We start from the raw sequence: 14,530 nt of genomic DNA, 5'->3' as shown, positions 1-14,530 counted from the left end.
AAAATTTTTTATACCTACTAAAATATTTAGATAAGTATTTATCTAAAGAGACATTCCACAAAAAAATGAACTCATTTTTAAATATTAATAATAAATAATCTCGACAAAATTTTTTTACACTTACAATCAATTTAAATAGAAGATTAATTAATGAATATGTACATTTTCGATTTTTGATCGTTTGAAAATAATTGTGAATAAAATTTTTGAGTTAATTGAATTATCTCAATTTTATAAATTTCAATAAAAATAACTATAAACATATAAATATCGTATTAACATTCCAACTAATATTATCGCAAGAACTTTGATGGTGATTAAAATTACCAGCAATAATTTTTGCTATTTTTTCCGATAACTCAGCAGCGTTGTGTATATTTTGCTGAGGGCAGTTGTCAAATCTTCTCGGTCTTTTGCTCCTATAAATAATAAATCAATAACTAATTAATTAATCAGCAACAATATTTTCTGTAAAATCTTAAAAGGCACAACTAGTGTGAAATTAAAAAAAAAAATCGCCTTTTTAAATGTTAATAATTATTTAATGAGTAAATTTTTCCGAAATTTCCTCAAAAATTTTATTAATTTAAAAGTATTTTTACGTAATATTTTTTTCTAGACATTCTTTACACTAGGAAGCTACTTGGATCTCCTTAATTGTTAAAAAAAAATAATTTATATATTAAATAGATAAACTGTGAAAAATAATTACCTGTCATAACAATTTTTCCATTTACAAAAATAAGCAAAACAATCCTCGGAGCAATTAACCGATAAATGAGTCCAGGATACAACTCCGGTTCATAGGAAGTAAAATTTCCATGAGACTCGCATAAACTCTCCAGTTTTATAGGAAACTTCAGGTCGCAAGTCGCCACGATATTTTGAATTTTAAAGTCCTTGAACTTCACGTGAAAGCCTATTTTCTGGATGATTCTCGCGAATTTCCGGGTCGCTAGGTAAGAGTCCTCCTCGCACCGCGCCCCAGTGCAAACTAACTTTCCTGATCTGAATATTAGCGCAGTAGCTCGCGGGTTCCGGATTCTCATCACCAGTCCAGTGAATCTCGCTGGGTTGTACTCGGAGTTACGCGTGCAAGCGTTTATTTTCATTAGGTTCAACTCAGTTTCTAAATTGACAGTCGAGACAACGTTCCTAAATTTATTACAGATCTTAATAAGTATTAATTTTTTTTTTTTTTAAGAAATTTAAAAAATTAAAAAAATTTTTTTAATTTAAAAAAATTTGAAAGAAAAGAAAAATATAATATTTGATAGTTTATGATCACTATTTGTACACTAATTATTAAAAAAAAAATCACAAAATTAAAAACGTCGGCTAACATTAGTATTATAATTTTTTTTTGTAATAATTTTATTGCCATAAAATTAAAAAAAAATTTTTAATATCTGTAATAATACTGAAATTAGCAGTCAGCTGTTAATTTAAAAAATTTTTTTAATAAATTAATTACAATAAAAAAATGCTTCTTAAAATTTTCATTTGTAATTTTTATTAATTTTTACATGTGAAACTTTTTAATTTAATTTTTTTTATAATAATTGAATTGCTATAAATATCTAAAAAAAATTTTTTTTTTATAATCGACTTGTAAAATAAATTGTCAGATGTTTGAATAAATATCACATGTACTTTTTTAATTTATTTACATGTGAATTTTTAGACTTAAATTTTTCATACTTGTTTACTTAAAAAAATTTTTTTTAGTGTTATAATTTTTAATTAATAAAATAATTATTAAATTTCAAAAACTTACTGTATGACAGGTTCCAACACTTCTTTTTGACTAGTAGCCGGAGTTGAAGCTGTCATAGAAGCTTGAGGATTGCTAGTACCGCTTTGTGTTGTACTAGGTTTCGGAACATTTGTCTAAAATAATAATAATAATAATTATTATTATTATTATTATTATTATTATTATTATTATTATCAACAAATAAATAAATAAATAAAAACTAAAACATTATAACCTTTACTTACAGAGAGCGGTGGAGCCATGATATTGTCATCAGAACCTCTTCTCGGGCTAGGACTACCAAGTAGCCGCTTCAACTCATCATTTTGCCCGGACATTATTAATTATTCTATTTACAATTTAATAACACTTGAAATTATTATTTTAAACAGTTGTCACCTATCACGTGGAGTTTTGAAAGTCTTCCAGATGCTGATGAGACTTTTTACAACTACTGTGATTATTTTTTTTGTTGGCACTAAAATTTATTCAGATTGTCGGCAACTAGTGACTTTGGTGAGTAACTAGGGAATGTTTCAAATTTTATAAATTAACTTACACGGTAAAATTTAAGTGATTGAGGAATTATATATAAGTGAAATGACAGTGACGTTTTATCAATCACGAATTTGTTTCTCTTGAAGAAAAAAATTCTTGCTTCTTCAGGGATCGAACCTACGATTGCAGGATGCGGTGTGTGATTCAGTTAGCTGTGAAACATTCGGCTACGCGTACAGATTAAATAATCCGTGGAATTTTTAGTATTCTTATTATCCAGCTGTTAAGAGAAAGTACTTGCAGCGCTATTTAATTTTCGCGCGAAAAAAATTAGTTTTAAAAATTGTAAATATTTATTTTTTGACAGGTCATAAATCTTACTAGAAATATAAGGATGATAAAAGTAATAATTAATTTAATTTTTAATTATTTAAAATAATTATTCATTGAAATAAAATTTTTTTTTAATACATTAATTAATGATAATAAAATTAAGAAACATTTGGTAAGTTTTTTTGTCGGCTAACTTATTGTTATAAAAAATTCTACTTTTACAAATTGTCAAAAATTATAAATTAAATTTTTAAAAATAATTTTCTAGAACTAAATAATTTTTTAAGTAAAATATTAAATGTCAGCTGATTTTGATTTTAGTATTTGAAAATTAAATTTGTGTCAATAACATTTTTTATGACATTAAAGTTAGCTGTCACTTGATAATTTAAAAATTTTTTTTAACAAATAAATTTGCTCCAAAAAATTATTTTAAAAAAATTGTATTTGTAGTTTTTTAAAATTTTTTTTTTGCCATAATTTATTTGTTACAAAAATTTTTAAAATGATCAACTATTTGCTAAGTTAATTTTCATACATTTTCTAGATGACACCTGGAACTTCGCTCCAAACATTCATAACCTTAAAAACAAAAAAGGTAAATAAATGCAACCATGTGCTGGATTTAAAAATAAACAACAGTTTTTGTTCAATAATCACTTGCAATAATATTTTAATGTGTTCTATTTTTTCAAAATTAAATCTGTCAGTGCCTGTTATAATAAATCGTTTTATAAAAACTTCATCAGCGATGGCGAAAAGTAAATTTGAGTATGTGAGACGAAATGAGCAAGATACCTTTTGTCTGCCAAACTGTTGGATTGTCGTGAGGATAGATGGAAAAAATTTTTCAAAATTCTCAGACGACCACAAGTTTTTGAAGCCTAATGATATCAGGGCTCTTGATTTGATGAACAAGGCCGCTTCCACGGTAATCAAAGAGTTTTATGACATTGTGTTAGCATTTGGACAGAGTGATGAGTATTCGTTCATTTTTAGGAAAGAAACTATGGCTTATAATCGCCGAGGTAATTTTTATTTATTTCATTTATCAAATTTTATTTTTTTAAGAAATAAATCAGTGAAAAAAAAAAAAATTAGTAAAAAAATGGACATTTAGAAATTTTAAAAAATTAAAAATAATTTTTTTCAGCAGTCAACTAATTTAACCATGATAAATTATTTTATTTCTAAATAATAAATATAATACCAAGTAATTATTAATTTTTATTTTTTACAGAAACTAAACTGCTAACTTACGTTAATTCTCTTTTCTCATCGGCGTATACATTCCACTGGAGTGATTCCTTTACAGAATGTGCCTTGAAATATCCACCGTCCTTTGATGCCAGAGTGGTACTCTACTCATCAGACCAAGAATTGAGAGATTATTTGTCCTGGAGGCAAGCTGATGTTCACATTAATAATTTATACAACACTTGCTTTTGGAATTTAGTGCAACGACAAAATATGACTACTGCAGAAGTAAGCTAGTAATTTTAATACACGTAAAGAATAAGATGACACTGAATATCATCCCAGATTACACTCAGTGATATCTGTGGTGAAAAAAAATTTCAGATAGTAACTAGAAAAATCTAGATTATACTGCGTGATATCTGGATTATACTCATTATAATCGAGATTATACTCATTGTAATCTAAATTATACTCATTGTAATCTGGATTATACTCATTGTAATCTGGATTATACTAGCTATTGTCTAAAAAATTTTTTCACTCAGTATAATCTACGATGGTATCCAGTGTCATCTTATTTTTTCCGTGTATATAATTTCCACAACTTCCTAAACATAAAAATAAATTTTAATAACTTTAAAATTTTAATTTACAGGCTCAAGAAAAATTAAAAGGAACAGTCAGTAGCCAAAAGAACGATTTACTTTTCGATAGTTTTGGAATTAATTACAACAACGAACTGCCGATATATCGGAAAGGTACAACGATAATTAAAAAATTAATACCAGACGAAAATGGTAAAATTAAGTCAACAGTGCTGATTCTGAATGAAGACATCATAGGAGACCGATTTTGGAAAGAACATCCCGAGATTTTAAACCCAAAAGCTAAAGTGAAAAATAATTTAACTTACAAAAAATCATCAAATTCGCAAAATATTGAAAATTTACCTGAAGTAACAAAAAAACTTTTCATTTAGTATTTAACTAAAAAAAAAAAAAAAAAAAAAAAAAAAAAAAAAATAAAGTTATGGATTTTTTTTATTATCTATCAATTTGTCTATCTTTCTTACAATGATATACATTATACATACACATTTATAATATTTATTTATATATTTATATGATTGAAGGTATTGGTTAATTTGGGTACACGATTTTAGAATGGAATGCAATAATTATTTTGTAACATATATTATTACTTAATAATGATAATAACAAGTTAACTCTCGGTTAATATTAATACTCTATACATTTTGCCTCAGTAAATAATAAAATACGCCGTTATGTATCAAGGCGTCAACAACAGCTTAATAGATGAGGTCGTTTGTTTAACTGATTTTTAATGTACACATTTTATATTTTTATCATGGGCTTGAAATTAAAAAAAAAAAACTTCGCTTAAAATATCGGGATGTAGTTGTCGATTTTAGCGCGATGTTTTTGAGCAACGCACTCAGAGATCCAGACAATGTTGCGGCACTCTTGTTCTTTAAGCTTTAAATAACTGTAAAATACTCCAAAATGAAATTGTTGAAGGAATGCATGCACATTCAAGCGTACCTGAAAATAAAATTATTTTTTACTTTAGAATTAAATAATTTTAGTGTTTTATAATATCAAAATTAAACTAAATAATTTTTGTTGAATTACACTACAGTTGGCAAACATCAAAAATTTTTTTATAATTTTTTTACTATTTAATAACTGTAAAAAAATTTTTTTTTAAATTCTACTTGTGAAAATTAAAAAAAAAAATTATTAGTGGAATTTTTTAAAAGAATTTTTTCGATTGTAATTAATTTTTCATAAGAATTGAAAAAATTAACAGTAGTCAGCTAACTTTTAAATTGTATTGAAAAAAATTACCTCATGCTCAAAAAATTTATCTTCGAGAGTCTTATCTCCAGGATTATTACCAGCGCCTTCAAACAATGCACTGTATTCCTAAAAAGAAAAAAAAATCAATAAGTAATGTCTTCTTTAAACTAAAATAAGAAAATAATAAATTAAATAAAACGAGCAACCTTGCAGTCACTATGTGACTGCCGTAACTTGTGAACTATAAATAAATAAAATTTTGTTTTATAAAAGTATGACGTTTGTTAAACTGCACTATACTCTTTTAACTACTGATATTTTTAAAGATATAAGCTCATCTCGATGTTACACTCATCAAGACCTTTCATTTGAGTACCCACCTGCATTTTCATATATTTTTCATATATACATATATATAATATATATAAATATATGAAAAATTGATGTGGGTACTCAAATGAAAGGTCTCGATGAGTGTAACATCGAGATGAACTTAAATGTTTTAAAATGTCAATAGTTCACGAGATACAAGGTCATTTCTTAATTATGTATCTAGAAATGGAGCAGTTTTGAAAGCAGCCTAAATACTCATCATCAAAAATAGATTATTGGTATTAAATTAAAAATCTAAATATCCATAAAAAAATACTTGTAAACTTACAGCATAATACTCAGCAACAGCTTTAACTTGTTCGTAATCATCAGCCCGAGCCAAGGCAGCAAGTCCATCAGGATTAAGCCGACCGCAGCGTGGGTACAACTTGGCTCGATCATCCTTACCGAGCTCAGTACCGAAAGAATTGATCGTGATGATAATAGCACGTCTGTCCGCCTCAAAAGCTAGAATCTCGCACATAGTATCAGCAGTAGTGCCTCCGATGTCTTTGCAAAAAGTGTAAAAAGCCTCCAAGTAAGCTTTGTACAAAGTGTTTCTGATAATTTCAATGTTCATCTCGTCCAAATCTTGCTCAGAGATACAGTCGACGAAAAATGGAGCTAAAAAATAAAACAATTACTTTCCAGTAATCTTTAAAATTCTCAAAAATAATTTTTTAATCAATAGTTAAAAATAATTTTTAATCAATAGTTAAAAATAATTAAAGTTACCAAGTGGAGTATCAACTAATACTGCATTGTACAATTCAGCAGGAGTTGCTGCGACATGGATAGCTTCCATTTGCTCGAAGCTACCCAGCGGATGACACTTGGGAATCAATTCGGAAATCGGTCGCTGGTGAAGAGTCCCAGTTATCAGCAGGATAATATTATCAATCATGTAACTGTAGGTTATAAAGTCCAGGAACTGTGACAGAGGTTCCACGGAGTGATTACGCATATGCTGGAACTCAATAACTAATTTTTCTCTTAGCTTGTCATCGATGACACTGACAGCTAATGGTGAGGGCTCGTTTGCCAGAAAACTGCCGTAGTCAGTACCAGCGAGATGTAATTTTAAATCTGTCAAATTGTCAAATTAAGTAAAAATAAAAATAAAAAAAAAAGTATTAATATATTTTTTTAATTAGAGATGTTAAAAAAAAAAATAATAAATAAAATTAAATTAAAAACATACCTTCGAGTGTTTCACATTGAACTAAATTAAGATAATCACTTTGTTGAAGGATTCCACACTTGAATCCACGGCACAAACCTTCAAGATAACCATTGTCGATATTGAACAAGCAGCCCTTCATGGTTATTATTAATTATTTATTTTTAATAATATTTTTAAAAACACAAACTAGTCGATAAATTATTTTTTTTCTGGCAAGACTATTGTAAATGGAGATTAGAGACACTGGACTCGCCCTACTATCACCAGACCTGGATCATATGACCGAATTGTCTGAAGTTGGCTGAGTATTTAGAATAGTTTGTAGTTATATATAAGTAGTATCGGCTGTTAAACAAGATGTCTCTTTTGCTTTAGGTGAATGAAAATAAAGATGACATTAAAGTTAGCTGTCACTTGATAATTTTTTTATGCTATAATTTATTTGTTAAAAAAAATTAAAACAATTGTAAAGTGACAACTAACTTTAATCTCATAAATTTAGCTGTCATTTCACAATTTAAAAAATTTTTTTTAACAAATAAATTATAGCAAACAAAATTATTAAAAAATGGACTTGTAGGAATTTTAATGAAAACAAACTTACCAGATAGTTGATAATTTTTAAAATTTTTGTAACAAATAAATTATGGCAAAAAAAATTTACATTTAGAAATTTTAAAAAACTACAAATGCAATTTTTTTAAAATAATTTTTTGGAGCAAATTTGTTTGTTAAAAAAAATTCAAAAATTTTCAAGTGACAGCTAACTTTAATGTCATAAAATTAATTTAGATGAAAATTAAGTTAGCCAACATTTAAAAATTTTAATAATTTATTTTATTAAAAAAAAAATTTCACATGTAATTTTAAAATAAAATTTTTTGTTGTAATTTAATTGTTAAAAAAAAAAATTAAAACATTAAAAACGTTGGCTTACTTTGTTATTATTTAATTTAACAGATATTTAATAAATAATCTTGAGAATTTTTTTAACAAATAAATCATGGTAAAAAAAATTGACATGTAGAAATTAAAAATCCAATTTTTTATGAATAATTTTTTCTAGAAAAATGAAATTAAAAAATGATTAAGTAACGGCTAACTTTAATAACATTCTAGGCGAGGCAGTTGTCGAGTTTAAAGGTTAGAGAGAGAGAGAGACAAGAGATATCACATGACACTAAAGTTGACAGATAAAAATAAAAATTTTTTTTAGATATTTGTAACAATTAAATTATTATAAAAAAAATTAAATTAAAAAGTTTCACATGTAAAAATTAATAAAAATTACAAGTGAAAATTTTTAGAAGCATTTTTTGATTGTAATTGATTTGTTATTATAATTTTTTAAATTGACAGCTGACGGCTAACTTCAGTATTGTGAGATCATTGATCAGGCGCAGCGGCGATTTAACCAATGGAAATTTATTTTAATAAAAAGGGGAGAACCAGTAATGTTTAATATAAACGTCAATGGAAATAAATTTTTGGTTTTATGTTGTGAAGGTTATCACGTAATTTGATGCTGGTATATAATTGACACATGATGAGTAATTGAATAGTTTTTTAATTTTTTATTAGTGTCATTTTATTCTTTTTGTAATTATGTTTGGGAGAAAGAAAGAAGAAAAAAAGAAAGAACGAAAACCGCGGACTAATAATCCGGTAAAGTATTTTAAATGTATTTTTAATAATAATAAAGTTAGCCGACGTTTTTGATTTTTTTTTTAATAATTAAATTAGAACAAAAAAAAATTTTTTTTAAATTGCACTTACAATTTCATAATTTTTTACAAATGCAAATTTTATTTCATTTTTTTCTAATCATTTTTTTAATAAAAAAAAAATCTTAAAAATTTTTAAATATCGGCTGACTTAATTTTTATGTATTTTTATTATTATTGGGTGATGATGATATGATAACAAGTTTATTCTTTGATAGTTGGGAATTGATTTTATGGGAGGTTTTGATCCCATGGGGGTCCCAGATGATGATGAAGATGATGAAGATCTGGAGAGTGAATTAAATCAGCTGGCGATGGAAGATAATCCACAGCCTAGACGTCCAGGTTTGTTTTTAAAAATTAATTTTAAATCAGCTGATATTCAAATTTTTTTTTTCTTAGTTTTTCAAATTTTTAACATGTTAAATTTTTATTTTTATTTTTTTAATGAGAAAAACCCTAAAAATTTTCAGAAGCCTGCTAATTTTATTTTCATGATAAATTAATGACATTAAATTTAGCTGTCACTTCAAAATTATTTTAATTTTTTTTTAACAAACAAATTATAGCAAAAAAAAATTATTAAAAAAATAGACTTGTAGAAATTTTAATAAATTAAAAATGCAATTTTTTGAAAATAATTTTTTTGTTAAAGAAAATTAAAAATTGTCTAGTGACAGCTAACTTTAATGTCACGATTTGTTTACTTATGACACTGTCAGGTACTTGATAATTTAATTATTTTGCTTTTATTAGCTGATTAGTCAGTGGTACAAAAATATATTTCAAGCTATGTTATTAAAATAGCAATAAGTAAATTTTAAAACAGATAAATTTTAATTAGACAAAATTAAAATTATTTATTATTTGAAAATTATACTTCTATTTTTAGTTATGATGACAATGACACATTAAGATTAGATATTAATAATAAAATAATCTTTTATCATCTTTTTAAATTGAGAAGTTTTAATGTTGTTAACAGCCATGTAAAAATTTTTATTTTTTTTACAGCAATTATATTAATACAAAAAAAATTTGATTTTTTAATCATAAAATTAACAACATTAAAATTGAAAAAAAAATTAATATTTTATTTTTACATGAAATTTTATAGCGCCTAAACCACCAACAGAACTAATAGATTTAAACTTCGAAGTCAAAGAAATCGGTTCTGACGAAGAATTATCCGGCGATGATGATGATCCAGAATTATTGGTACTTGATTGATAATAAAAATAATTTACCTTCCAAAAAATAAATCAAATCATGACAAATAATTACTATAAAAATTTCAGAGCGAGCTGGAAGCTCTGAAAAATGACGACGATTCTCCAAAACTCAAAGAAACTCCATCTAGCCCAGCAGAATCCCCGGGTTCCGAAGAACTGGTAAAACTCCTGGAAGAAAGACTAGATCTCTACCAGCAAGCGGAGTCGAAAGCAAAAAGTACAAACGACACCTCAAAAGCTCGTCGTTACAATCGCAGTGTGAAAACGCTTCAAGGAATGCTACGCGACGCCAAAGCAGGGAAGAACGTCGACTCAGCAGATATACCACCTTTGCTTCCGCGATCAGCGACTCAAGTAACTCCAGACACTCCTGCTGATCAAGGTATATTCCATCTATTTATACCCACGTATTGTGTTCATTTTTTATTTTAAAATAATATAATTTAGAACCTGATACTCAAGAAATTCCACTGGAAAATTCCACTTCACCTGAACCAGCACCAGAAGTACCCCCAGCAGCTGAACCAATTCCAGTTGATGAAGAAAAATTAGCGCTGTTAAAAAAACGCCAGCAAGAATACAAAATAGCCGCAATTGCTTGGAGAAAATCCGGACAGCTTGAAGAAGCTGTTAAATATCTAAAAATAGTAATGCAATTCGACGTTGTCATATCAGCGCTGAATTCTGGAGAACCTGTTGACTTATCCGACATGCCACCAACGCCAGATTTACCTAATTCACCAGCTGTAACCGCAACGGAGGTAACTCCACCTCAAGATGCCGCTAAAGAAGAAAGCGAAGTTCAAGACTCTGGTGAAGAACCATCAGCAGCTCCTGATCCAGCTCCAGTTACTGGAGGAGATATCATGGGTGCTCTGAAAGAAAGATTGGAAGTCTACCGTCGGACTAAGACAGCTGCTGAAGAAGAAGGAAATTCTTCAAAAGTCCGAAGATACGGTCGCATTTGCAAGCAATACGAAGATGCGATAAAACTTCACTCTAAAGGAAGACCCATTCCTGTTGATGAACTGCCGATTCCTCCGGGATTCCCTCCGATTGTATTGAACGTAGCAGCTCCAAAGCCTGCTCCAGCTCCAGTTCCAGCTCCAGCTCCAGTTCCGAAGACTCCGCCAGAGCAAGCTGAATCGGGGACAGAGAAGAAACCTACCCCACCGGCTCGAGGGAAGCCAATGACTTCCCGAGCCGAGAAGCAAACTTTTATTTTACAGAAACGACAAATGGAATTTAAACGCGCAGCACTGGCTGCTAAGAAGGACGGAGACTTGGACTTGGCCAAGGATTACCTGAGACAGGCGAAGCAGATTGAACCTCTGATTCAGGCTAGCATAGCTGGGCTGCCAGTAGACATGGCCTCGCTTCCGCTGTCTCCGCTTTCTAAAGAAGAACTTCATAATTCCATCGCAGCTTCTTCTAATGACAGCTTCGCTCTGGTGTCCTCTGATGATTACCAGCCGAGTGAAGCAACTGGGACTGATCAGGAAATTTATGATAACTTGGAGAAGCAATTGATCAAGCACAGGAAGGTTTGTTTGGCTACGCGTGATCATGCCAAGGCTCTCGGTGACGTTCCCGGGTACAATAGGTGGGAAAATATGGCTCTCGGGTACAGTAGAGATTTGGATATGCTTCGTGTTAGACGCAGAGATGGGTTACCGCCTCCACAGCATCATTATGAAGTTAAAACTTACGCTATTGTTCAGTAATTATATTTTTTTTATTTAGGTTTCATTTTTAACAGTGTTGGGGGGTTATTATATTTTTAATGTTAATTTTTTATTTTTTTAAGTATTTGATAATTGCTAATTTAAAAAAAAATGATTGATTTTTTTAGTCAGTCATTTTTTTAAATTATTTTTTTACCCAACACTGTTTATAATGATAAAATTAATTTTTTTAAGTTATAAAAAATTTTAAGACTTAATTAAATTGAAAAAAAAAAAAAAAATCAAAAATTAAAAATATTCATAATTTCATCAGGAGCTGTACAGATTTAACAGACGGTGATGTCGAGTTGTCTATTATCCGCGGAGTCAATTACCCGAAAGAAGTTGATAGTTACGTTATCTACGAGTTCCCTTACCCGACAGAGAACTCGCCCACTGACAGAACATCGACAGTCCGTAATACGAGCACTCCAGAGTACGACGCGACTTTTACATTGACCGGTAGCATTGACAGATCTTCCAGGCAGTGTCAGCGAACTTATAAACGACACTCTTTGAAGTGTCAAGTATGGTCCAAAGGGTAATTTTTTAATTATTTTTATTTAATAATAATTTTCCTGCTTGTGTTAGAAACTTTTAGACAATTCTCTCCTATTTTTATTTATTTATTTATTTATGTATTTATTGAAAATTCGTAAAAGTACACCTGTAGATTAGGATATATTAATTTACAGATGCTCAACGAATCCTTTGATGTGTTGCCTACACCCCAGGTACGATTTAATAATAATGTTTATTTATTTTAATTAAATTATTATTTTATTACAGAGGATTTCTTCGAAGCGACAATTTGCTGGGTACTGTTACTGTTAAACTTCAACCACTGGAAACTCAATGTATATTGCATGACACATTCCCGGTATATATTACAATATTTATTTATTTATAATTTAATTTCAATGCCAAGACAGTATAAATTAAATTATTTATTAATAATTAATAAAATAAAATAAAATTTTTTAATTACTAATAATAAAAATAAAAAATTATTTCAGTTAATGAACGGAAGAAAAGCTGCTGGAGGACAGCTGGAAGTAAAAATCCGTGTGAGGAACCCCATCACAACCAAGCAGATTGAAAAAATGACCGACCGATGGCTCGTTATTGATAATTAATCTTCAAATTAATTAAAAAAAAAAAATTTTTTTTGCTTTTATGGAAATATTTTAACAGTTGTACTACGAAGCGCATGCCTTATTGCACATTGATGTGATAAATCAATCATTTATTTTTTATCAAATGTATTTATGAATAAAGCTTGTAAATAAATAAAACATCTAATTAATTAATTATTGCATTGATTGAGAGTAATTTAATTGTTAAATTTTGAGGAATTATCAAAGTATGTTTGTGAAGGTTAATTAGAAGTGAACTTTGACCTGAAAGGGAGAACTCGACATATTGCGCATGAATGAGACAACGACGATTACCGGACAATAGTTTGTTAGTGGTATTCACCAGGTGTATTGTTCTCCAGGAAATGTGGAATCAGCTTCTATTGTTCTATCGCTATACACTTTGTGTAGTTACTGTTACTTTTTCTAAATAATAAATAATTTTCAATTTATTTATTTGAAAATTCAATTTTATTGATTGAAAATTCTATTTTTGAATATTAAAAACTTTACTTTTGTTCTTGAAAATAAATTCATTGAAATTAGAGAATTATAAGCACTTGAAGAGTTAAAAAGAATAAACTATTTCTCAAGAATCTTTTTAATTTGTTAATATAAAAATTGGTACATATATATAAGTCACTTCTAATTTTAGTAATAAGTTCTTTAGTTTTATTTTAAATTTCTTTTTTAAAAATAATTAATATTTAATTAAAAAAAAAAAATTATTCAGGTTTAAAAAATCAAAAAAATTCAATAAATTAATATTTAATTTTTTTTCTACAACAAGAATTGATATGTAAGTAAAAAGGAAAAATAAAATTTATCTAAAGTAAAGAAAAAAAAAATGACGTTAAATGAATTTTCTATTTTTCTCTTAGAAAAAAAAAAAATTAATTTTCAATTTAACAAATAGAATTCAAAAATTACAACAAATTAATTTTTTTTTAGGAGAGAATTAATATTAAATAAAAAAAAAAATTTTTTTATCGATGCAATTGAAATAAAAATGTCCATTATAAATCTAAATAGTCGCGTAATGTCAAATGAGTGGAATAATAGCATTTAAAAGCCAGTTAAAAAACAAATGACATTAAATGAAAGGGTTGACAGGGTCGTCACCCGTGGTGTCGAAAGGCATGAAACACAAAAATGAAAGTAAATACCCATCGATGCATAAATAAAGAACCGCAGGCATCTATTGATCGACGGGTGATTGGAGTATGATCGGGGTTCTCACTTTCGTCTATCGGTTCTCTTCTCTTGAGAGACTTTCGAAAACAACGGTGGATTTATTTGCCAATTAGACAATTGAGTCTCGTACTCAAACTCGAGCACGTGCGATATCTGCTGGCTGCTCCTAAACGTCTATATCTGCAATGTACCCTTTCGCGAAAGGGTTAAGCCAGTGATGCGATCAGAGAAAATTAAACACTCGGATCTACGTTCTACACAGATAATTTTTTCCGCATCGCTGAGGATTATTTGAGTAACCGCTTACAATCTAGTTACCCCACACCGTAACATCATACTGAAGTAGCTGAAGTAATAT

At 28.4% G+C, this 14,530-nt stretch overlaps 4 protein-coding genes across 5 annotated transcripts; 2 read left to right on the top strand and 2 right to left on the bottom strand.

Moving 5' to 3' along the window:
- Window positions 1-101: 101 nt before the first annotated feature.
- Trf (TATA-box binding protein-related factor) lies at window positions 102-2,522 on the bottom strand. The gene is made up of 4 exons (XM_074258040.1): window positions 2,002-2,522; window positions 1,778-1,890; window positions 713-1,155; window positions 102-419 (listed from the first exon to the last, which is right to left on the bottom strand). Exons 1-4 carry the CDS (start codon window positions 2,092-2,094, stop codon window positions 343-345), a joined length of 726 nt encoding a protein of 241 aa, XP_074114141.1. The 5' UTR covers window positions 2,095-2,522; the 3' UTR covers window positions 102-342.
- A 629-nt stretch (window positions 2,523-3,151) lies between these two features.
- Window positions 3,152-5,208, top strand: Thg (tRNA-histidine guanylyltransferase). The gene is made up of 3 exons (XM_074258026.1): window positions 3,152-3,615; window positions 3,828-4,072; window positions 4,443-5,208. The coding sequence occupies exons 1-3, from the start codon at window positions 3,264-3,266 to the stop codon at window positions 4,764-4,766; spliced, it is 921 nt and encodes a 306-aa protein (XP_074114127.1). The 5' UTR covers window positions 3,152-3,263; the 3' UTR covers window positions 4,767-5,208.
- Window positions 4,810-7,505, bottom strand: Vhaac39-1 (V-type proton ATPase subunit VhaAC39-1). Its single transcript, XM_074258031.1, has 5 exons — window positions 7,181-7,505; window positions 6,715-7,065; window positions 6,269-6,603; window positions 5,656-5,733; window positions 4,810-5,349 (listed from the first exon to the last, which is right to left on the bottom strand). Exons 1-5 carry the CDS (start codon window positions 7,299-7,301, stop codon window positions 5,188-5,190), a joined length of 1,047 nt encoding a protein of 348 aa, XP_074114132.1. The 5' UTR covers window positions 7,302-7,505; the 3' UTR covers window positions 4,810-5,187.
- A 1,161-nt stretch (window positions 7,506-8,666) lies between these two features.
- Window positions 8,667-13,137, top strand: L(2)gd1 (lethal (2) giant discs 1). 2 transcript variants are annotated; one of them, XM_074258013.1, is made up of 9 exons: window positions 8,667-8,827; window positions 9,105-9,231; window positions 10,004-10,104; window positions 10,185-10,500; window positions 10,566-11,838; window positions 12,117-12,383; window positions 12,538-12,576; window positions 12,632-12,722; window positions 12,859-13,137. In XM_074258013.1, exons 1-9 carry the CDS (start codon window positions 8,768-8,770, stop codon window positions 12,976-12,978), a joined length of 2,394 nt encoding a protein of 797 aa, XP_074114114.1. In that variant the 5' UTR covers window positions 8,667-8,767; the 3' UTR covers window positions 12,979-13,137. The 2 variants fall into 2 exon arrangements, with proteins under 2 accessions (XP_074114114.1, XP_074114121.1); XM_074258020.1 differs by lacking the exon at window positions 12,538-12,576.
- Window positions 13,138-14,530: the final 1,393 nt, after the last annotated feature.

The sequence above is a fragment of the Cotesia typhae genome, unplaced genomic scaffold (assembly GCF_013202065.1).
Source record: "Cotesia typhae breed Kobodo isofemale line unplaced genomic scaffold, CoteBio_Ctyphae contig_123, whole genome shotgun sequence".
In the NCBI taxonomy this organism is placed as follows: Eukaryota; Metazoa; Arthropoda; class Insecta; order Hymenoptera; family Braconidae; genus Cotesia; species Cotesia typhae.
The sequence above is the reverse complement of the archived record's forward strand: the minus strand, read 5'-3'. Positions and strand labels throughout refer to the sequence as shown.